We start from the raw sequence: 23,881 nt of genomic DNA, 5'->3' as shown, positions 1-23,881 counted from the left end.
GAGTCGCTTCCATGGATAAAAAGTCATGGTATCAGCATTTTTACTTAAGGTGTTTTGTTTCTTGTTATCACCCTGGCAACATGGAAGGAACTCTGGGAACTGGCGTCTTTTGCAGTCGTCCCATGTGGAGGTCAGGCAATAGGTGGTCCTCATTTCTTGGGTGCGAATAAATTTTCTGTTGACTACAAAAGAAACTTTCAGTTCTAGAAAGGGGTGAAAAAGATTGAGTTTGCCTACAAGGACGGAGAAGCTGCTGCACAATACTAAGCTGTGGCTGATACAGGATCCTCTTCAGGCTCACAGCAGACATGGCTAGACCCTGTAGACTACTAAACAGCTAATCAAAGAGGATATTTATTGGAAAGGACTGTTCAATGTAACCTTCAAGTAGAAAAGTGCTGCCCTAGCCTTTTTCTACTTTAATTTGTTTCAATGCTCCTTTTTATGGCCAAATTGAATATATAAAGTGAGCCTTATACACATGCTAGTCACTTTCTTCTGTTGTAGGGTTTTTAAGTGTGGCTCTTTGTTTTGCAAAGGTGACAGCTTGACGTGTGGAATGAAGGCATGAGCAGGATATGTATGTTCCTTATCAATAATGGAGATATATGTGCTTTTGCTTATTCCTGTTTGATTTAACTGCTCTTTGCCTGTTATTTATCTGATAGCGTCATTTCTCTTTCAGAAACTTTTATGGGATGGAAAAGAGAAAAAAAACTTCTAAGTTTGGTTATTAACCATGTAGATTTTTCAAATGTAGCTACCATGTGTGCTTTAATTTTGACCATTATAGTTTTTGGCTATCGAAGACTGTGATCGAGCCTGACCTAAGGTCAATCTCTTGTGGCCAGAGAGATGGACTGAAGGACTCCCAAGGTCCTCCTCCAGCCTTGTGGCCCTGTCTTATTTAAATAAATAAATATAAACATATATAGTACATGTAAAAATATAATATGGCTGTATGTAGATACAGATGTAGATAAACAAATGGCACAAGAAAGGATACCAAAATGGGATGATCCCTAATTGGGGGACAGAGACGAACCTTAAATACTAAATACTGTTTCAAAGGAAAAATTAACTCGATTGCTTTAGCACATCACTTTATTTTAAAAGCACCAAATTAGTTTTAGTCTAATGCCAACTTTCACTTACTCATAGATTTTGGCCTTAATTAAAGCCCACCCAACTAAGGATAAGTTTCTTCTTTAATAAAGCATTACTCTTGTGATTAAAAGGATTCTGTAATTGTCAACGACTGAAGAAAATATTTCATAGGAATTTTATATCTTTATTTCTACAAAATATTATTAACATCAGGTACTTTAATATGATTTTCGTATTTTACTTATTTATAATTCTGTTTTAAAATAGGCTTAAACATAATAGAACTATGGGCCGAGCGTGGTGGCTCACGCATGTAATGCCAGCACTTTGGAGGCCAAGGTGGGCAGATCACCTGAGGTCAAGAGTTTGAGACCAGCCTGGCCAACATGGTGAAACCTCGTCTCTACTAAAAATACAAAAAGAAAATTAGCTGGGTGTGGTGGCACATGCCTGTAGTCCCAGCTACTTGGGGAGGCTGAGGCAGAAGAATTGCTTGAACCCAGAAAGCAGAAGTTGCAGTGAGCCAAAGATCGCGCCATTGTACTCCAGCCTGGGCGACAGAGGGAGACTCCATCTCAAAAAAAAAAAAAAAAAAAAAAAAAGATGTAGCACTATGATTTCAAAATGTCTTGTTCTTTGTGCTGCATTTCAGTTTTACTTGCTTTCTAACTATAAGGCTGAGGCTCTTTAATTTGATAAATACCTTTTAATTTTATAAACACATGTTAAACACTTTTAGGTGATAGAAGCTATAGGAAAAGGGTGGAATTGGTCAGAGTCTTTATTTGCACACTTTTATTTGAACCAGTTTAAAATTAGCGTGAATGCTGGGCCAGCATACTCATTTGCCACAGACCCCAACACTCCCTATTGCATTATAGTTATCTGTTTCATACTTGTGTATTACCTTGGCCACCTCTGTGAGAGACTCACAGAAGGGACATGGATGGAAACAACCACAAGAAATTCTAATCTGATCTGGTGACAGATCCTTGCTTCAATGGCTTATCTCTAAGGTGCGGTTGGCAGTATGGGGAGGCCAGAAGGTATAGTGCCCAGGCCCATAGCAAGGTGCTGGGTGGGAGGGCTTGAATAGTGACATTACTCATTTATGTGTTGGCTTTGCTCTGGTCAGGCCCTGATGAAAACAAACAAAAGGCTCAGTGGCACCTTACTATAAACTTCTCTGTTTTTTCTTTTTTTTCTCTCTTTCTGTTTTTTCTTCCTAATAGGTGAACACACAGGATTTCAGAGGACTAGTGCGGGAAGATGCCGTTCTCTACCTGTTAGAAATCCCTAAAGGTGAAATGGTGACCATTTTAGCTCAGAGCCGCGCTGATGGTGAGCAAGTTTGGTCATTTAGTTTTGTTGGGGTTGGGGGTGGGGAGTGGGAAGGATGAGAGAGGTGTCTTGGTACCAGAATAGGCAAATCTGGGTAATAAAAAATGGAGATGGATCTCCACACCTAATCCTTGGGTCCTAGGTGTGTGAAGAAAATCTGGGTGCCATTTAACTTTTCCATAAAAATGTTTTCCATGCATGCACTGAAATAATTTTACTAGTTGTGTCAATTTGGAATAAAACTACCTTCCTGAACAGTGATGCAGCCTTACGTTCTGCCTGGAGTTATTAGTGAGTTTACATATGACAGGTGCAAAGGCCATGGCTGCTGGCTGGTGCCCCTGTTACCCCCGGCCAGTCTGACAAGTTGTTTTGCCTTTCCAGGCCTTGTTCTCATCTGTGAAGTGAGGGTTGAGAGTATCTTCCTTGTCTGCTCCAGAGTTTGATTGGCGACTGTGTTAATCAAGTTCTCCAGAGAAACAGAACCAATAGGAGATATTGGAATCAATAGGAGAGAAAGAGATTTATTGTAAATAATTGGCTCACATAATTATGGGGACTGGCAAGTGCCAAGATCTGCAGTGAAAATGGGCAAGGTAGAGACTCAAGAGAGCCAGTGATTTAGTTCTAGTCTCAGTCTGAAGGGCTGAGAACCTGGAGAGCCAATGGTGTAGTTCCAGTACAAAGGCAGGGAAAAGAGCTGATGTCGCCTTTCGAAGGCCATCAGGCAGGAAGAGTAGTTTCCTCTTAATTGAGAATGGGTCTGATTTTCGTTCTCTTCAGACCTTCAACTGATTGGATGAGGCCCACCCGCATCGGGGAGGGCGATCTTCTTTGCTCAGTCTACCCATGTATACGTGACTCTCATTCAAAAACACCCTCAGAGAAAGACCTAGAATAAAGTCTGACCAAATACCTGGTCATTTCATGGCCCGGTCAAGTCGAAATAAAAATAACCATTGCAGCAAGCCGTGAAGCTGGTAATTTTTCCTTGTTCCTGTTGGAGCTGTGATTCCCATAGGACTTGTGCACTGAATGGAAGGAAGGTAAAGGGGAGATCAGAGATGGGAGAAGCTGTGTTGAGTGTCTAATACTTTTAACTTGTACTAAGCTGAATGCAACAAACAATGCTTTTGTCTTTCAGTGTATAGAGACATCCTGGCTTGTGGCAGAGGGGATTCATTTTTTATAAGAAGCCACTTTGAATGTGAGAAGGAAACTCCACAGAGCCTGGCCTTCACCAGAGGGGAGGTCTTCCGAGTGGTAGACACACTGTATGACGGCAAACTGGGCCACTGGCTGGCTGTGAGGATTGGGAACGAGTTGGAGAAAGGCTTAATCCCCAACAAGAGCAGGTAACAGAGATTGCATTCTCACACACCCCTTTTAATCCTTCCCCCTGCAGAAAACTACAGGCCCCCTCCCCACAAAAGGAAACCCCACATGAGTTCATTACGTGTCATCATCTATTTCTTGTTTATGGAGAGTGGCGTGAATTGTAAATAGCCACCAGCTGGTTTGTTGTGAGTAAATTTAGCATCATGTGGTTGGTTGTTGCATGTGGCTGTTTGAACAACTTCCTAAAGAGCGTCTACTGCCTTGTACCGTGTACAAGAGAGATACTGAATGGCCATAGCATGCCAGCACACCTCTTAGAGACAAGGTACCCTTGTCTGATGTCCCGTCTCCATCCTTGGAGAGGCTTATGCACCCCAGTGAACGCTTGGTGTTTGGCTGACAGTGCAGGAACCTAGAAAAGAGGCCTGTATTTGAGCAGGAGTTCCAGGTGTGTGTACTGTGTACCGGCGTATCAGAATGAGCCAGATTTCACATGTTTATTGCTGAGCCATTTCTGGTAGATTTCATAGAGACCCAGCCTTTTTCTGCTCCCATTTGGAAGTGACAGTCCCCACATTTCCCACCCTCTGAAACTTCTTCATTGTCAAGCGGAATCTTCTCTGAGCTCAGAAGTAAAATCGATTGGATTTGATTAATGAAATGTATGTTTGCTGCATTTTCTGGCTTAGAGATTTACTTCCCATGGTTTCTTCTCAGAGCTGAACAAATGGCCAGTGTTCAGAATGCCCAGAGAGACAATGCTGGGGACAGGGCAGATTTCTGGAGAATGCGTGGCCAGAGGTCTGGGGTGAAGAAGAACCTGAGGAAAAGTCGGGAAGACCTTACAGCCGTTGTGTCTGTCAGCACCAAATTCCCAGCTTATGAGAGGGTTTTGCTGCGAGAAGGTGAGGAAGCAACATGGGACCTGGAAATGATCTGACTGGGCTCTGAGCCTGTTCACCTTCATTTTCAGACTGTATGGTCAAGTTCTAACTGTTCACCTTCATTTTCAGACTGTATGGTCAGGTTCTAACTGTTCACCTTCATTTTCAGACTGTATGGTCAGGTTCTAACTGTTCACCTTCATTTTCAGACTGTATGGTCAAGTTCTAACTTATGTATGTCAGTTATGCCAAGGGCAGTTTATAGAGTTGAAATCAAACTCTAACAAGGAGCATAATTTATAAAAAGCTGTTCTAATTCCTAAATTCAGGTTTATTTCTGCAACCTAAAAAATGTTTTAATACCACTGTTCAAAAATTTCCGTATATTGGCTGGACACTGTACCTTACGCCTGTAATCCTAGCACTTCGGGAGGCCAAGGTGGGAGGATCACTGGAGCTCAGAAGTTCAAGACTAGCCTGGGCAATATAGTGAGACTTCATCTCTGCAAAAAATAAAAAAAGTTTCCATATATTATCAGTGGCAAAGTTTGTGTTTAAAAATGGTGATGAGCTAGGCAGTGTAGTCCCAGCTACTCAGGAAGCTTGAGGTAGAAGGATCACTTGAGCCTAGGAGTTTGAGTTTAGTCTGGGCAGCATAGTGAGATCTTGTCTCTTAAAGAAAATATATCTAGGTTAGTATGTGGTTGAATGAAAAGAAAAAAATTGTTTTAAATGGTGAGGATAGTGAAGGCATATTCTTCAGAACAGAGCCAAGCTGAGTTGGGGGTGGTAGAAACCACAGTTTCTCTCATTTAGTTATGTTATCAAAAGGCCATATAATACTTGTACTGCTTTTCTTAACAGCTAGGCAAGTGTGTATGCTTTAACGGCCTTTCTTGTCATTTCAGCTGGTTTCAAGAGACCTGTGGTCTTATTCGGCCCCATAGCTGATATAGCAATGGAAAAATTGGCAAATGAGTTACCTGACTGGTTTCAAACTGCTAGTAAGTCTGTCAGTGTTTTTTTTTTTCTCTCCCATATTTTTATTTTGAAAAATTTCTAACAGAGGAGTTGGAAGAATCGTGAACACCCACATACCCTTCACCTGGAATCACCAGTTGCTAACATTTTTCATGCACTATCTCTCACCCACTGCTTGCACCATAGACACACACACACGAACTCTTTCAAATATTTCTGCAGAATCATTTATAACACTTTATCCCGGAATACTTGTGTGAATCTCCTAAGAACAAGGACTTTCTCCCACATAACTGCAATACCATTATCACAGCCAAGAAAGGTAACATTGATACAGTGTAATTTCGTATATAGTCCATTTTCCACATTTTCATCCTAGTTATGTGCTTCATAGCTTTTTTGTTTTTTAAATTCAGGATACAACCAAGGATCATTCATGACATTTGACTTTTATGTCTTTTTGTGATCTTTATGTCTTTCCAGTCCCCTCTTTTCCTAAATAATTTTATTACACTGATATTTTGAAGAATCCAAGCTAGTTGTCTCCTAGAATGCTTCCTGTTGGACTGGCCTAACTGTTTCTTCACGATTAGATTTCCGCTAAGCAGGTTGTGTGGGTCCTTCCCACTGAATCTCTTTAGGAGGCACCTAATGTCAGGTGTGCCGTCGTTGCTGATGCTAGGTGGGAGTATTTGATTGTCACCGTTTTCTAAACAATTATTTAGCTCCCTGCTTTTGCTTTTGCAGAAACGGAACCAAAAGATGCAGGATCTGAGAAATCCACTGGAGTGGTCCGGTTAAATACCGTGAGGCAAATTATTGAACAGGTGAGAAAATTCATCCACAGACCATGTTCTCAGAAATAATTAGATCATGGTTTGCTGTAGTCACTTTTAGAATAGTATCTGTACCTTAATCATTAAATGTTAATAATAAAAAATTGGCCAGGTGCATTGGCTCACACCTGTAATCCCAGCCCTTTGAGAGTCTGAAGCGGGTAGATCACCTAAGGTCAGGAGTTAGAGACCAGCCTGGCCAACATGGTGAAACCCTGTCTCTACTAAAATTATAATTAGTCGGGCATGGTGGCAGGTGCCTGTAGTCCCAGCTACTCAGGAGGCTGAGGCAGGAGAATCGCTTGAACCCAGGAGGCGGAGGTTGCAGTGAGCCGAGATGGCACCATTGCACTCCAGCCTGGGCGATGAGAGCAAAACTCCATCTCAAAAAAAAAAAAAAAAAAAAAAGATAATGTAAATGCAAATCATTTCACTATGTGGAAACCAGTCACTGTTTTCTGGCAGCAACATACTTTTTTTTTTTTTCAGAGTTCTCAGCATTATACCAAATAATGTGTTAATTCATTTTATCAGAAGTTCTAACACATTGATAATATTGAAGTGGGCATTATGTGGAAGGAAATGTGTTCTGCTTCTTGATTTAAATTTATAAGATAGGCTGGGTATGGTGGTTCACGCCTGTAATCCCAGCACTTTGGGAGGCAGAGGCAGGCGATCACCTGAAGTCAGGAGTTTGAGACCAGCCTGGCCAACATGGTGAAACCCTGTCTCTACTAAAAATACAAAAATTAGCTGGCCATGGTGGTGGTGGGCACCTGTAATCCCAGCTACTCAGGAGGCTGAGACAGGAGAATTGCTTGAACCCGGGAGTCGGAGGTCACAATGAGCTGAGATTGCACCCCTGCACTCTAGCCTGGGCAACAGAGCAGGACTTCATCTCAAATAAGTAAATAAATAAACAAACAAGATATGTCTCATACAGCCTTTACTTATTAAAACAAAGTCTTTGATGCTATATTACTTTATATACCCATTTATGTAACTTCCCCATTTGTAACAGGATAAGCATGCACTACTGGATGTGACTCCGAAAGCTGTGGACCTGTTGAATTACACCCAGTGGTTCCCAATTGTGATTTTTTTCAACCCAGACTCCAGACAAGGTGTCAAAACCATGAGACAAAGGTTAAATCCAGCGTCCAACAAAAGTTCTCGAAAGTTATTTGATCAAGCCAACAAGCTTAAAAAAACGTGTGCACACCTTTTTACAGGTAAGTGAAATGTAAATGTTGTCCCTTTGCTCAAAAATGAGAAATAGAGAATTGAAGAATAGAAGAAATGACTAACTAATCTGAATGGAGAATTTGAAATCGTGTTCATGACTCCTTGAAAAATAGTTAATCCTATAAAACGGGATGTTAGACCAATGGCATTTGTATATTGAACTTTGTAATTTTGTCTATTTGAAAATGATCCTAAAGATCTATGATATGGTAATAATTAGCCATTTTGATGAAGTTCAGATTTTCCTGTGAGACTATAAGGCTAGTGATTGAGCCAGGCCGAACACCTACATCTCTGTAGAGATTGTGTCATTTTTCAGAACTCACCATCAATACATGTATTAACTCACAAAGCAAAAGGAACTTGGTTTCATTATTTAAAAATATCCCTGTCCGGCATGGTGGATAACACTTGTAATCCTCCCACTTTGGGAGGCCAACGCAGGAGGATCACTTGAGCCCAGGAGTTGGAGACCAGCCTGAGCAGCATGGTGAGATCCCGTCTCTACTAAAAAGGGCCAAGCATGGTGGTACATGCCTATGGCTGAGGTGGGAGGATTGCTTGAGCCAGGAGTTCAAGGCTACAGTGAACTATGATGGCACCGCTGCACTCCTGCCTGGGTGACTGAGCAAGACCCTGTCTCTTAAAAAAAAAAATCTCCAAACTAGAAACTTGGACACTCTAAATATTGGATGATTTAAAGATTTATTACTCCTCTTTGTTAGGTGTAATAATATTGTAATTTTTTTTTAAAGTTCTTTTAGGAATGCATACTAAATAAAATATTTATGGTTGACCTAATATAATGTTGGGAATTTGCCTAAATAGTCTGGAGTGAGGAGAGTAGATGGGATTATAAACAGGACAAGACTGGCCGAGACTTGGTAGTTGTTAGTTGTTGAATTGGTTGATATGTACATAGGAGTTCATTAAACTGCTATCTGTACTTTTGTACATGTTTAAAGATTTACCTAATAGAATATATTTTTAAGTCCATGAAATGAAGACCCATTGCTATTACTCATGAAAGTAAAATGGTCTAAGAACGTGACATATTTTAATAACAAAATATTCACTATCTATATAAATGATGAATTCTGTGCATATGGGATTATTAAGAGTTTTAAAGGGTTATATAAGTTTTGTGGTCATGCGGGGCATTATTTTGTGGGGGCAACATGAGGAGACTGCAAGGGTATGATACCCTCAGGATGAGGATAGCTTATTGAGTTCATTGCGCATCATCATCCACCCATGTCATTTTTAGCATATCTCTGATACTGGAGACGATGGGGGTGAATGATTGTGTTCACATTAGATGCTTGTTTTAGTGTAACTTGGTTTTTCTTGTTAAAGAGAGATGCACTACTTACCACTGTGGCCAAATGAGAGATAGTTTAACGAAATGCAGAGGAGGAAGTGGTCTATCATAAACTAGATTTCTGTGAATGTAGTCTTAAGTACTCATACTCTTGGTATATTTATCAATATCTTTTCTGTCCTTTTTACTAGTATTATTATTGCTATACAATAATATAGTAATATATTAGTAATATAGTGCAGAGTGGTACAGCCTTCCATGTGTGCTGTCTTATTAGGCCATAAGAAAGGCCAGCAATTTGGCAGTCACAATTCTGGTGTATGGGTGAGCCCAGACAAAACTATCGTGTCCATAACTGTCCAATATTGTACATATGTTACAGCACAGACATAGTCTAATCCCAAAAGGGGTCGCGTAATGTAGCCCTTCCTTTTAACAGATTAAAAAACTGAGGCTGAAGTGATGATTTTCCCCCCTGCTTTTGTCTGAGTACACTGAATGGCTAGGGTCTTCCCTCAGAGAGGTAAAATTTGGGGTTCATGTGAGGATGTAGGAAATTGGGAAGGGAAACAGTGCATTGTAGAGGAAGAACTAGGCTGAAGGCGGCTGGACGAGGACAGCAGGGCAGAAGAAGGCAGCCAGTGACTGTGGGGCTCTCCCTTGATCTAACCTGAGTCCGCATCATTTGCTCTTGGGGGCACAGGCCACCATAGCTGGCTGAGTCTGAGTGAGGATCTGGAGGGGTCCATGTGTGTAGAAGGGGTTAGTAATACCTCTGTTAGCTCCATAGATGGATTAGAAGATCCTTGAAGGCAGAGCCTGAACATTTCCCAGCATTGTGTGCCTGAGGCCAGCATCAGGACTAGCACCTGGGCAAGGCATAAATGTTTGTAACTTACGTCAGAACTGCCCCTGGCACACCAAGCCTTTTCTTGCCTAACCTCATCAGGAAGTTGAAAGTTTTAGAATAACTCAAGTCAGAGGTTGGAATGGAAACACACGCTGTGAGCATCGAGTTTCATCTAGAGAACATTGAAGTCATCTTATCTCACCAGAAATGGCCAATCTCTTGTGTAGAATTGTGCAGTTTTCAGGATAGATGGTGCAGGGTGTCGAGCAACTTTGACCAGCAAGCTCCAATTTTCTAGCAAGTGGTCTTTTACAGTACTCTTCCAGACTTGTAAGTTTGACTCCCTACAGCTTCGTGGATGACTGCACTAATCGCTTGTATTCCCCATCTCACCCTCGTCCCACTTAGCTTGACCAGGTTTTGACTTGAGGCTGTGTGCCATGGCCAGAAACGCTAGTCTTTACGTTTGAGCAGTAGAACCTTCTGGCAGAATGAGTATTTTATAGTTCTTTTGTGTTTGTTTTTGAGACAGAGTCTCCCTCTGTCGCCCAAGCTAGAGTGCAATGGCACGATCTCAGTTCACTGCAACCTCTGCTTCCCAGGCTCAAGGCACAATTCTGGTGTATGACATCTTCCCGCCTCAGCCTCCCAAGTAGCTGGAACTACAGGCACACACCACCATGCCCAGCTAATTTTTGTATTTTTTGTGGCGACGGGGTTTCACCATGTTGCCCAAGCTGGTCTCAAACCCCTGGGCTCAAGCGATCTGCCCGCGTTGGACTCCTAAGGTGCTGGGATTACAGCATGAGCCACCGTGTCTGGCCTATTTTATAGGCTTTTAAAATTATTTTAAGTGTACGGCATTTTTGTGAGTTAGTAATTGAGAAAGAGTGCTTCGATGAACACAGTAATTTGAAGTCAAGCTTTATGTTGCATTAGTCTCTTTAGGCTCAATGTCCTTTTGTTTCCCCTTTTGCAAAGTAATAAGAAAGCCCCTCTTCCTCACAAGTATTTAATTATGACAATATGAAAGTGGTTCTCCTTACAGTCTTACAGTACTTCTCAGTTAAACAGGAGAAGCTTTATTCTGAGATTTGCCCAAAAGCAAGTTGACTTGTCATAATAAGTTTAAGCGTTAGGCTTGCCTCCCCAACTACCAATGTTTAAACATTTGCTATAAAATACATTTGCGTATCACAAAATTTAAAAAAAAAAAAACAGTCTTTGAATTACATGTTTTCTTGGAGTCTTCAAAGCATTCAGTTCATGGTTTGAAGATCATTTAAGTTGAATTATGGATTTAGAGACCCAAATGGGGCTACCCTTTTATACTAAATTGTAGAATTTTAATTCCTGATTTCTCAAAGGATTATAGACTAGCTGGTTGACCACAGAAAACAGAAGGAAGATGCTGGGCCCCCTAACCGGATACCTTTGCTGTTCGTTGCCCATTTAGAGGGGTGTCTAGTGTGCTACTGTTAACCCAGGCATATGACAAGCTTTATTGAGATTTGACTTACATACCATATAATTTACCCATTGAAAGTATACAGTTCGGCTGGTCATGGTGGCTCACACCTGTAATCCCAGCACATTGGGAGGCCAAGGTGGGCGGGTCACTTGAGCTCAGGAGTTTGAGACCAGCCTGGGCAACATGATGAAACCCTGTCTATACTAAAAATACAAAAATTAGCTGGGCGTGGTGGTGGGTACCTGTAGTCCCAGCTACTCGGGAGGCTGAGCTGGGAGGATCACTTGAGCCTGGGAGCTGGAGGTTGCAGTGAGCCGAGATTGCACTATACCCCTCCAACCTGGGCGACAATGAGATGCTGTCTCAAAAAAAAAAAAAAAAAAAGTATGCAATTCAGTGGGTTTTAGTATGTTCAGAGTTGTACAGCTGTCCTCTCAATCAATCAATCAATCTTAGAACATTTTTATCATCCCCAAAGACACCCCATACCCATTAGCAGGCATTCCCCATTTCTCCCTTTTCCTAAACCCTCTAGTCTTAGATATTACCTTTTGCTGCTGTTCTTGGTACTTCCAAACCTCGTTGGCTGGGGAGAGGGAAGTAGCACTGACCATACATGTCAGGGCTGGACACACATGCCCTCAGAACCTCAGTACTCCCAATTAAGGCAGTGGCTGAGTGAGCATCCTTTCAGTATTTCACTTTCTTGAGCTCAAAAGATAGATTAAGTCTATCCAAGGGGATATAGGCATAGCCCAGAGGTTGGGAGCAACAGATAATTAACTAGTATTGCTCTAAGGCAAAGAATCTGAGAAGCAGGATGAGATAATCCAATAATAAGCCAAAGGTACTTAATTCAGCAGAGTCAAGGGAAGGAAGCCTCATGTCTGTGCACCTGCCTGTTAAAAAGGGGTCAAGTGCATGAGTTGGATGTTACCTTTACATGCAGCTTAGGAAGTTAGCTACTGTGAAGCTCTCAATTTTTATTCATAAACTTGACTGTTAATGTGAATTCAATAAGAAGTTTTGTGATATTCTTTATTTTATCAAGGGGCAAGAACATATTTCCTGCATCTCACAAATGGTCCTTTTAAGTTTTCTTTATGATGAATACAGACCATACTTAGACAGCTACAACATAAAGCTTTAAAAGACTGTTTAACATTTTGTATATATTTAGTGTAAATCACTCATTTTGTCTCTGGGGTACAAAATCTCACTTCTATTTTTAAGTATAATATTTTAGCTGTGAGAAAAACACAGTAATCTTTGCAGAGTACCACAATAGGAATATAGAAGTCCATGGAACCAAAGTTCATTTTCTTCGGGTTGGCCAATGGATCAGTTTATTTCAATGTTGTAAATAATTAACCAAGGAAATCGTAAGCTCCTTCAGGATTTTCCAAGGTCACTGTTAGAATTTCTTAAACAGAAGAAAGCTATGTTACTTGGAGGAAAACCTGAAGCATCCCTGCTCACAAAATTTGCTTTAATGGTTATTTTTGGCTTTAGAAGTGATAGTATATTACAGAGGCCATGGCAATGTAGTTTAAAAGAAATCCTGATTTACCTGCAGTCTGATAATTTTAGGGGTACAATTTACCTGACTTTCTTGTCTCGTTTATCTCCATTAGGTCCATAATACATATTGCTGAAGAGATGGCATATGTTGTACTTTGTTGGTATTTTATATCTGTGCTGTAAATTTCTGTTTTAGATGGGCCATGTAGTGTGGTGACTGAGGCCATAGGCTCTGAAAGCAATCTTCTAAGCTTGCATCCAGGCTTCACACTTGCTTGGTGTGTGGCCTTGGGCTAGTTAATTTCACTACTCTGTCTTGGTTTCTCATCCATAAGATGGGCATCATAGCAATACCTACCTTGCAAAGTTTATGTAATCATGAAATGACCTAATTCAGGTAAGGTACTTGGAAAGTAACTGATTGATGCATAGTAAGTGCTATTATGTAAGATATACTTTGTTCTGAGTAGAAAAAACTGGTTGAGTTTGTTTAATCCATATGTATGTTCTAAAATGTGTAAGTCTATCAAAATGATATAGTCAGCTCTCTATATCTGTAGTTTCCACATCCACAAGTTCAACTAACCACTTATAGGAAATATTTGAGGGATAAAATGGATGGTTACATCTAAACATGTGCAGGGTTTTTTTCTTGTCATTATTCCCTAAACAATATAATATAACAACGATTTGTGTAGCATTTACATTGTATTAGGAATTACAAGTAATCCAGAGATGATTTAAATTATATAAGAGGATGTACATAAGGCGTATGCAAATACTATGTCATTTTGTATCAGGGACTTGAGCATCTGTGGATTTTGGTATCCAAGTGGAGGGTATCCTGGAACCAATCCTCTACAGATACCAAGGGACAACTTTATGTTTAAGTGTTACTTCTAGTATTTTATTGGAGGTAGCCAACAATATATTAGTGTATATTTTTCTTATTTGTAATATACCTATCTATGTAAATGATCTTTAGAATCTTGCTCTGTCACCCAGGCTGGAGTGCAATGGTGCGATCTCGGCTCAATGCAGCCTGCACCTCCTGGGTTTAAGCAGTTCTTGTGCCTCAGTCTCCTGAGTAGCTGGAACCACAGGTGTGCGTCACCACACTCAGCTAATTTTGGTATTTTTAGTAGAGACCTGGTTGGTCAGGCTGATCTCAAACTCCTGGCCTCAAGTTATCCACTCACCTATGCCTCCCAAAGTGCTGGGATTACAGGCATGAGCCATGGCAGCTTGCGTATATTTGTTTTAGATGTATCTTTGTTCCTGAAAACACACATTTTTTGTTCTTGGCTTTTTTTTTTTTTTTTTTTTGAGACAGATTCTTGCCCTGTCGCCTAGGCTGGAGTGCAGTGGCATGATATTGGCTCACTGCAACCTCCGCCTCCTGAGTTCAAGGGATTCTCCTGCCTCAGCCTCCCTAGTTGCTGGGATTACAGGCACCTGCCGTCACGCCCAGCTAATTTTTGTATTTTTGTAGAGATAGGGTTTCACCATGTGGCAGGAATGATCTTGAACTCCCGACAGGCGATTTGCCCGCCTCAGTTTCCCAAAGTGCTGAGATTACAGGTGTGAGCCACCACACCCAGCCAAAAACACTTTTTAAAAACATTTCTTAAAGTTAGCTTTTCTGAAAATAAACATTCTAAAAATCTGTTTTTAGCTTTATCACATCCTATAATGTGAACTCCGACAGCTACATGGTTAATAGTTTGCATTCATTAAAAGGAGTTTAATATTCAAAGATATGCCAACATTTTCTTGCGTCTACCAAAGTCTTAATTCAAATAGCACAGAAATGAGTATAAGTTATGTCAAATAGCATCCTTAATAAACATGGCTCTGGAAATTAATGCAGACCTTTTTGTTTATATTTCTATAGCTACAATCAACCTAAATTCAGCCAATGATAGCTGGTTTGGCAGCTTAAAGGACACTATTCAGCATCAGCAAGGAGAAGCGGTTTGGGTCTCTGAAGGAAAGGTATGTGGCATGGATATGCTGCTATGAGGTGAGAGTCCCTGTTCTGAAACTTTCCTGAAGAGGGCAGTGAATGTAGTCAAGCCATGCCCATTTGAAGTGGTGCTCACATGTGTGCTAATCAAGTTTGAAATTTCATAAATTCTCTGATCAACTAATAAAAATGAAGGGACTTTTAAAAGAAGAGCAGAATGTGACATGTGCAGTCCTACATTCACTTCCCTTTTACTTTTAACGTAGTAACTAGTGTTATATTCCAAGTACACTAATCAGAGCTTACAAGATCTCATGCTGAGCTCCACAGCTTACTAAGGACGTGGGAAACTTAGAGTGCAGATGAGAGGTGAGGTCAAGCAACTTGGAGAATATGGCTAAACATTAATTAAAAAGAAGAAAAGCTAATGGAGTCAGAATTACTTAGACAAAAAGGTTGGTTGAGAATGTGCCATCGTTCTGGGAGTTTGAATGGATGATATGAGAGCGTTAGGGAATTTGTCTAGGCCTCCAGAATTGGATTGCTTCTCCCTGATGGAGATAGCTCACACACGGCTGCGTTTCAGGGAGGAAAGAGGGAGATTCTGTGGCCCCTTTTATTCTAGAAGCTTTTGGTGCTAGTATCCTGTACACCAGCTGAACTGAGTAGTTTTGTGAGACTTTACAGTGACTGATTTTGTTGCAGAATTGACTAAGTCTTGCTCTTTGAGAACTAGATGTTTAGTCAGAGTATCTGGCATCTATGGCGTGCTTCCAGCTTGGAAGGCTCTATGCAAGCTTCCCTGGGGAGGACAAGTTGAACAGGACGTACCTTCTGCCTTTGAGGGTCTGAGAATCTTGTAGAGGCATGGATGTGAGTGTAGCACAAGGCAGTGTGCATGTGTTGATATTATTAGGAGAATGGTACCAGGAGAACAGGCTGTGGAGGAGCTGGATTCAGAAGAAAAGCAAGACAGTCTGAGGCAGTGTGGCTTAGCTGCGGTATGTAGGATGGATGGTAGCACAGATAGGCTGTAGGGCCCCTAATTTGAGCTCCTGCACAAAAATGTCCATAATATCAACATTGTACCAAAGCCAAGTGATTTCAGGGAGAAAAATAAAAGATGACTTCCCTGGCGAGCACATCAAGGTTTCAGTCGCTTGGCTGTGTCCTTGGGAATTTTCTTGAGTCCCCACTCCCAGGAGCCACGTCAGACCCCACTGACCCTCCGACACAAATTCCTCTAGATGGAAGGGATGGATGATGACCCTGAAGACCGCATGTCCTACTTAACCGCCATGGGCGCGGACTATCTGAGTTGTGACAGCCGCCTCATCAGTGACTTTGAAGACACGGACGGCGAAGGAGGCGCCTACACTGACAATGAGCTGGATGAGCCAGCCGAGGAGCCGCTGGTGTCGTCCATCACCCGCTCCTCGGAGCCGGTGCAGCACGAGGAGGTGAGGCGAGGCAGGCCACGGGCAGGAGCAGGAGAGCATGATGTTTTCCTTGCACTCTCGTGGACAGCTGTGTGTTCAGGGTGCTGTGGAAGGCATTCCTAGGGGTTGGAGCAGATGACTTCCAGGGAGTCTCTCGCTCTGAGTCCACGCTGGCATGGTTGAGTCTGTGGGAAAGTGGGACAGGCAGGTGGACTTCAGAAGAGCTTGAGGAGTCAGCACTCCTCACACCCATGCCCTCAGGTGCAACGGATAAACAGAATGGCTTTATGTGCCGGCTGTCCAAATTACTAGCGGAACATTCCTTCCCATGCAGTATTATTGTATGTACTTGTAACCTTTGATTAGGTTTCTCTCTGTACTCTTAGATGTCCTTGCTTTTCTTCCCCATCCTGCTTTTAACCTTTCTAATCTTGCCAAAGCTCTTGAGTGTTTCCCCATCAGTTTCCTTCTCTCTTGTATTTCAGTTTTTTATTTGAGTTCATGATCAAACCTTCATCTGATCACATGTACTGTGCATCCACTGTGATTAGACAGCTTATGGGATCCTTGAATCACATTGACAGACACTGTAAAGTCACAGCCAAGTTAGCAATTATTAGTTGCACCTCAGAGAATGCTGGAATAATGATCTTTGTAGATGGGATTGTTCATATATTTGGATAATTATTGCTGTGGATTTCTCTCTAGCATCTTAGCTCATTCCAGTAAATGATTTTTTTCTTTATGAAATAGAACTACCCTAAAAAAACCACAAAAAACCCAAAACAACAAACTGAAGGGGGAGAAAAATACACCATTACCACAGCAACAAATTAGTTTACGCTAGACAAGTTGTAAAGAATAAATTAACTCCCAAATGCCTATAGACATAGATATTAGTGACGCAAGAGATTTTAGACTTTTGGAGAGTTCTTAAAAAACTGTGCTTTAACGGAAGAGACTCTACATTGGATGCAGCCAGTTTTTAAAAATGTGTCTGAAGCATTTGGTGATGGTGTCTGCCTGTCCAGTAAAGAAGCACCGGCTCAGGACCTCAACTTCTGAACTTACTCCAGTTTGCAGAACTCCTCCAAAGCAGTCGAGTGCTCTATTCTCTCTGCTTGGATGTTCTTGTTGTGAATGAACCTTTATGTCTTGTAGAGCATAAGGAAACCCAGCCCAGAGCCAAGAGCTCAGATGAGGAGGGCTGCTAGCAGCGATCAACTTAGGGACAATAGCCCGCCCCCAGCATTCAAGCCAGAGCCGCCCAAGGTACGTGGCTGGGAAGCCCAGAATGGGAAGGAAGAGGAAGCAGATGCCTCTGGAACCTCCTGGACAGCCAGGGAGGAGCATGCAGACTGAGATGGTGTTTAATTATGGTTCTGACTCACTGTGTTCTCTATTAGAGCCTGTCTTTGGCCTGTTGGGTGAATCCCCCACATTAGGGAAGGGCAAAAAGGAAGGAAAGGCAATATTAGGAGAACATATAATTTTAGGGCTGTTAGTTTTATTTTTTTTGTTGTTAAAAGATTGTAAAGAAAAAATACTGCATACCTAGAATCACCAATCGCAGAATCTGTTTTTCTTTTGCTGTCCAGCTAAAGTTTTCTGTCCACAGTCTGATTTAGATGCTCCAGATAATTCTTTTTTTTTTTTTTTTTTTTTCCCTTGAGACGGAGTCTCGCTTTGTTGCCCAGGCTGGAGTGCAGTGGCCCAATCTCGGCTCACTGCAAGCTCCGCCTCCCAGGTTCATGCCATTCTTCTACCTCAGCCTCCTGAGTAGTTGGGACTACAGGCACCCGCCACCACGCCCGGTTAATTTTTTGTATTTTTTTTTTTTTTTTAGTAGAGACGGGGTTTCACCGTGTTAGCCAGGATGGTCTCTATCTCCTGACCTCGTGATCCACCCACCTCGGCCTCCCAAAGTGCTGGAATTACAGGCGTGAGCCACTGCACCCGGCCTAGATGCACCAGATAATTCTTACTGGTGATTTGCTAAAGAGAATAATCATTACCACTGCTTACAATGCCTCTCTTTAAGAGAGCTGCTTATTTGTTTAATAATCATTATCCAGAACAGAAAGACACAAGGGCTTATATCAAAATATTATTTACCTCCAGTCAGAATCAGAGCTATGACTCTATGTTTTTCCTTATACCCAAATAAAATCTATTTAACCCAATAATTTATTGTTTATTGTTACTATTTTTTGAGATGGAGTCTCGCTCTGTTGCCCAGGCTGGAGTGTAGTGGTGCAGTCTTGGCTCACTGCAACCTCTACCTCCTGGGTTCAAGTGATTCTCTTGCCTCAGCCTCCCGAGTAGCTGGGACTTAGATGCGTGCATCACTACATTCAGCTAATTTTTGTATTTTTAGTAGAGACAGGGTTTCAACATGTTGGCCAGGCTCGTCTTGAACTCCTGGCCTCAAGTAATCCACCCACTTTGGCTTCCCACAGTGCTGGGATTACAGGTGTGAGCCACTGCGCCTGGCCTAACTCAATAATTTAGATGAGAAGAAAGCCATAATTGATTGTGTGAGCCATCAGAGGTAGTAAATGTGATAGGTACTAAGTAATAATAATAAGTGACCTCATAAAATACATCAGCGAAAATTTGCAAGCTGGGCAAGACGAAACGTGAAGGAGAAGTGGCTGCTAGCGTGAAGCAGTGCTCCCCTCGCTCCCCACCCCAGTCTCATTCCTCAGCTGGACATGGGTCTTACTTGGGCCGGCTCATGTACCCTCGGTGCAGCAGTGACCTCAGAAGCCTACTCTTGCAGTCCCAAAGCCTGAATTGTTCTGAGATCTTCTCCAAGATGCTAACCTCTTCTAGAACAAAATTATTCCAGGTCTGATCTTACCTCCGGCAATCACAGCCCTCCCAGCACTTTCCCTGCTCCTTTTTGGCTTCCTGGCATTCCTAATAATCTAATGTAGGAAGGGAGGTAGGGCTCAGGAAGCCTGGCCAGTGGCCGTTTACCCTGCTGTATTACGTTCCTTGTCAGAATGGCATTTGTGGACCACCTTTGGAAACTGATCAGGAAGTGGAGTGTATTAAATCACTAATACAGATTTGAAAATAAACTTAAAAGCCCAAGGTAAAAACGTGTCATTGCTCTCTGCAGGCCAAAACCCAGAACAAAGAAGAATCCTATGACTTCTCCAAATCCTATGAATATAAGTCAAACCCCTCTGCCGTTGCTGGTAATGAAACTCCTGGGGCATCTACCAAAGGTTATCCTCCTCCTGTTGCAGCAAAACCTGCCTTTGGGCGGTCTATACTGAAGCCCTCCACTCCCATCCCTCCTCAAGAGGGTGAGGAGGTAGGAGAGAGCAGTGAGGAGCAAGATAATGCTCCCAAATCAGTCCTGGGCAAAGTCAAAATATTTGAGAAGATGGATCACAAGGCCAGATTACAGAGAATGCAGGAACTCCAAGAAGCACAGAATGCAAGGGTAATTGTTTTTAAACTACGCATCATCAATAAGAGTTTTAAATAAGTCTGATTTCAGTATAACAGCGGACAGCCCCTTTTCCACTGCTGCAGATGTGACAGGGTTGTTCACACACACTGCACCCAAGGCAGGGGCTGTGTGTGTCACTTCAGATTGCTAGCTCCCAGCACGTCCCTTGTTCTTCCAATGAAGAAAACTTGATAATATAGGGGAAGAAGATTCTGCTCTTTATACACAGGACTTTGTATAGGGTTCTGGAATGAGGAAGTGTGAGGAGAGAATTGGTGCCTCTCAGAAGTCGTTTTAATTAGAATGTGATTTTTTTTTTCTTTTCTTTTAAGCATGTCTTTATTAGCTCCCAGATTTGCCATGGAAACCAAGCAAACTTTGGGTGCTAAAACAGAAAGGCCCATAGGTTGTACTTTCTGAGCTGTTTGAATTTGTATACCATGTGCACATAGAACTTTTCAGACATCAAAGAAGAATTTAACTAAAGGTCTGTGGAGTATATTTGCCCAGTAGATGTGGGAGTTTTCTTTCAGGTCTAGCACAACAACAGCAGTACATCTGAGCATTTTTCTTTCCTTGTGGTAAAATATACATAACATAAAATTTACCATTTCAACCACTTTTTTCTTTTGTTTTATTTGTTTTTGTTTTTGTTTTGTTTTGTTTTGTTTGAGACAGGGTCTCCCTCTGTCACCCAGGCTGGAGTATAGCAGTGCGATCACAGCTCACTGCAGCCTCAACCTCTTAGGCTCAGGAGATACTCCCTCCTCAGCCTCCTGAATAGCCGTGACCACAGGCACATGCCATTGCACCCCGCTAATTTTTCATATTTTTTGAAGAGACAAGGTTTTGTCATGTTGCTAGGCTGGTCTCTAACTCCTGGGCTCAAGCAATCCACGCTCCTCAGCCTCCCAAAGTGCTGGGATTACAGGCATGAGTCACTGCACCCAGCCTCAACCATTTTAAAATGTTCAGTTCAGCAGCATTAAGTACTTTCACATCGCTGTTAGCCATCACCACCGTCCATCCCCAAAACTTTTTTATCCTCCCCACGTGAAACTCCATACCCATTAAATACTAACTCACCATTCTCCTCTCCCCACAATCCCTGGCACCCACCCCTCTACTTTCTGTTTCCTGTGACTTGGACAGTGTAGGAACCTCCTATAAGTAGAATCATACACTATTGGTCTTTTTGTGATTGGCTTATTTCCCTTAGCATGATGTCCTCAGGGTTCATCCAGATTGTAGCATGTGTCAAAGTTCCATTCCTTTTAAACAGTTTTCCTGTCTGATGTGTACTGCACACAACCGTGGAAATGAGGAAGCCGCTTCTGTGTTTCCTCTTCTTGAAATGGGATGGGAAAATAAGTAGGATATGGGGAAAGGGTGGGACCAACAGGAAACCAGCAAGCAGAGTGCCCAGTGGTTCATTCTTTTGCTCTTGTTCTTTTCTTTTTTAATTACCACAGATCGAAATTGCCCAGAAGCATCCTGATATCTACGCAGTTCCAATCAAATCGCACAAGCCAGACCCCAGCCTGTCCCAGCACACGAGGTAAGGGCTGCCCAGCAGGTGCAAGTGTAAGGCGGGGACTTCTCAAGGACTGGGACTTGAAGAAAGAATTTCCTTTACCCAAATTTCAGGGTAACACGAGGATTTTTTTCCCACAGGATGACTGTTTACCTTACTCATTCCATCAAATTTAATTGTAAAGATTACAGAGTCAAAACTTCAGCATAGTTTGCTTGTGTGCTAAAACTCTGACAAAGTGTAATCATTGATGTTTCAAGCCAGTACTTTTGACACATTGGAGCCTGGTTATGTTGCATTGCCCATGTTTAGCACATGAGCAGAATTCCTAGGGTTTAGACCTGTTTTGTCACTGTTTGTTGCCTCTCAGCCAAGATTCTTAGTTCCTTTGCATCATCCAGCAAAGTCAGACCACTTGTGCTGCCCTGAGGTCTGAAGGGACCACGACAAGCAAATGAGCAGTCTCGGTAAATGCCACACAAACAGAAGGAATGTTCACAGTGTCTTCCTGCTGAAGTTTTATACTGGATTGCTTCCTGCTTCTGAGAATAGAAAAAAAAAAGTCACATTTTCTTGTGGCCATTCTTTTTTTTTTTTTTTTTTTTGGAGACAGAGTAACTGTCGCCCAGGCTGAAGTGCACTGGTGCAATCTCAGCTCACTGCAACCTCCGTCTCCCAGGTTCAAGCGATGCTTGTGCCTCGGCCTCCAAGGTAGCTGAGACTACAGGTGTGTACCATCACACCCAGCTAATTTTGGCATTTTTAATAGAGACGGGGTTTCACCATGTCGGCCAGGCTGGTCTCAAACTCCTGACCTCCGTCCACCTCGGCTTCCCAAAATGCTGGGATTACAGGTGTGAGCCACTGTACCTGGCCTCTTGTGGCCATTCTATCTGGAAGCTGAAGTCTAGACTTCCAGCAATAGAAAACTGGGAGCAAATTTCTTCTTTACCAGTTGAATGGTAACACAGTCAACCAGGTTGCCTCTGACAACAAAGAGTTCTTGGTTATGACAGACTGAAACTGACAGAGAACTCTCGCTGCTGGGTGAGACTAGCCAGGGAGCTTAGGGGTGAGGAGGGCTCCCCCTGTCCAACAGGGAGATTCTTAGGTCAGGGAGCACAGGGAGCACCTGGCTGGCTTCCTCACTCACCGCCCAAGTGGGCATTGGATTTGACTTATTACGAACCTGGAGCAGGACCCGGGATGCCTCTGGTTGCTCTGTAGAATGTGGCTCAGAGGTAAGTGATCTGCTCAGTATTCTCAGCCGCTGTGCTCTGAGCCGTGCCTTCCTGGGCAGCCAGAGGAATGGATGTGCTCAAAATGTCTTTAACACCCTTTCTTTGTTAGTTCCAGACCCCCTGAGCCACAGAAAGCTCCTTCCAGACTTTATCAGGATACCAGAGGAAGTTATGGCAGTGACGCCGAGGAAGAGGAGTACCGCCAGCAGCTGTCGGAACACTCCAAGCGCGGTTACTATGGCCAGTCCGCCCGATACCGGGACACAGAATTATAGATGTCTGAGCGTGGATTCTCCCGGGCCCGCGCCACGGCATCGGACTAGCCGGTCCTGCCAGGCCGCCGGGTTGGTTCTTCTCCAGTTAGAATGCACCATGGAGATGTGGTGGTACTCTAGCTTGTGTGTCCTCATAGAGAACCCAGGGGACAGCCGGTGCAAATTCAGAACTGAAGGCTCTGTTTGTGGGACTGGGTTAGAGGAGTCTGTGGTTTTTTGCTCAGAATTAAGCAGAACACCACAGTCAGATCCTGTTACTTGCTTTCAGTGGACCAAAATCTGCATTCTGTTTGCATACTTTTAATATGTATATTAAGAAGCAATAACTATTTTTCCTCATTAATAGCTGCCTTCAAGGACTGTTTCAGTGTGAGTCAGAATGTGAAAAAGGAATAAAAAATACTGTTGGACTCAAACTAAATTCAAAGAAGTACTTTATTGCAACTCTCTAAAGTGCCTTGGATGAGAAGTGTCTTAAATTTTCTTCCTTTGAAGCTTTAGGCAGAGCCATAATGGACTAAAACATTTTGACTAAGTTTTTATACCATCTTAATAGCTGTAGCTTTCCCTGCACTGTGTCATCTTTTCAAGGCATTTGTCTTTGTAATATTTTCCCTAAATTCAGACTGTATATATCATAGCTATACTTGATAGTTTGGCTATAAGTGCTCAATAGCTTGGAGACCAAGAAGTTGGTGTCGAAATTTTTTGTTTGTTTAAAACCAAGTGCTGCACAAAAGCAGATACTTGAGGAAAACACTATTTCCAAAAGCACGTGTATTGACAACAGTTTTATAATTTAATAAAAAGGAATACATTGCAATCCATAATTTTCTTTGTGGTGGATTTGTATGCTACTTTCTATTTTAAATACAACTTTTATTTCAGTTCCTAATCATAGAAGTGAGTACTTACTCCTTGTCGAACATTGGAAAATGGAAACGTGAAAAAAAAAATTATACCCATAATCCCATCCCTCAGATAATTTTGGTGTATTTTCTCCAATTACGTATTCGTGGATGTCTGTGTGTATGATGCTTGAGGGTGTACTGTGTTTGTAGTTCT

The 23,881-nt window shown here is 42.2% G+C and overlaps 1 protein-coding gene across 8 annotated transcripts in view; it reads left to right on the top strand.

Moving 5' to 3' along the window:
* Positions 1 to 23,646, top strand: part of TJP2 (tight junction protein 2) — a 138,583-nt gene extending 114,937 nt beyond the window's left edge. For 3 of the 8 annotated variants that reach the window (XM_007969434.3, XM_007969433.3, XM_007969432.3), the window contains 12 exons: positions 2,340 to 2,448; positions 3,593 to 3,803; positions 4,504 to 4,691; positions 5,579 to 5,674; positions 6,399 to 6,478; positions 7,509 to 7,719; positions 14,790 to 14,890; positions 16,109 to 16,321; positions 17,462 to 17,572; positions 19,428 to 19,757; positions 21,239 to 21,324; positions 22,651 to 23,646. In XM_007969434.3, coding sequence (XP_007967625.2) covers positions 2,340 to 2,448; positions 3,593 to 3,803; positions 4,504 to 4,691; positions 5,579 to 5,674; positions 6,399 to 6,478; positions 7,509 to 7,719; positions 14,790 to 14,890; positions 16,109 to 16,321; positions 17,462 to 17,572; positions 19,428 to 19,757; positions 21,239 to 21,324; positions 22,651 to 22,816 — 1,902 coding nt within the window. In that variant the 3' untranslated portion in view covers positions 22,817 to 23,646. The remainder of the gene's footprint in view (positions 1 to 2,339; positions 2,449 to 3,592; positions 3,804 to 4,503; positions 4,692 to 5,578; positions 5,675 to 6,398; positions 6,479 to 7,508; positions 7,720 to 14,789; positions 14,891 to 16,108; positions 16,322 to 17,461; positions 17,573 to 19,427; positions 19,758 to 21,238; positions 21,325 to 22,650) is intronic. The other 5 variants (XM_007969438.3, XM_007969437.3, XM_007969436.3 and 2 more) reach the window with 2 other exon arrangements.
* Positions 23,647 to 23,881: the final 235 nt, after the last annotated feature.

The sequence above is a fragment of the Chlorocebus sabaeus genome, chromosome 12 (assembly GCF_047675955.1).
Source record: "Chlorocebus sabaeus isolate Y175 chromosome 12, mChlSab1.0.hap1, whole genome shotgun sequence".
Taxonomy (NCBI): domain Eukaryota; kingdom Metazoa; phylum Chordata; class Mammalia; order Primates; family Cercopithecidae; genus Chlorocebus; species Chlorocebus sabaeus.
This window is presented reverse-complemented; position numbering and strand designations above follow the sequence as displayed.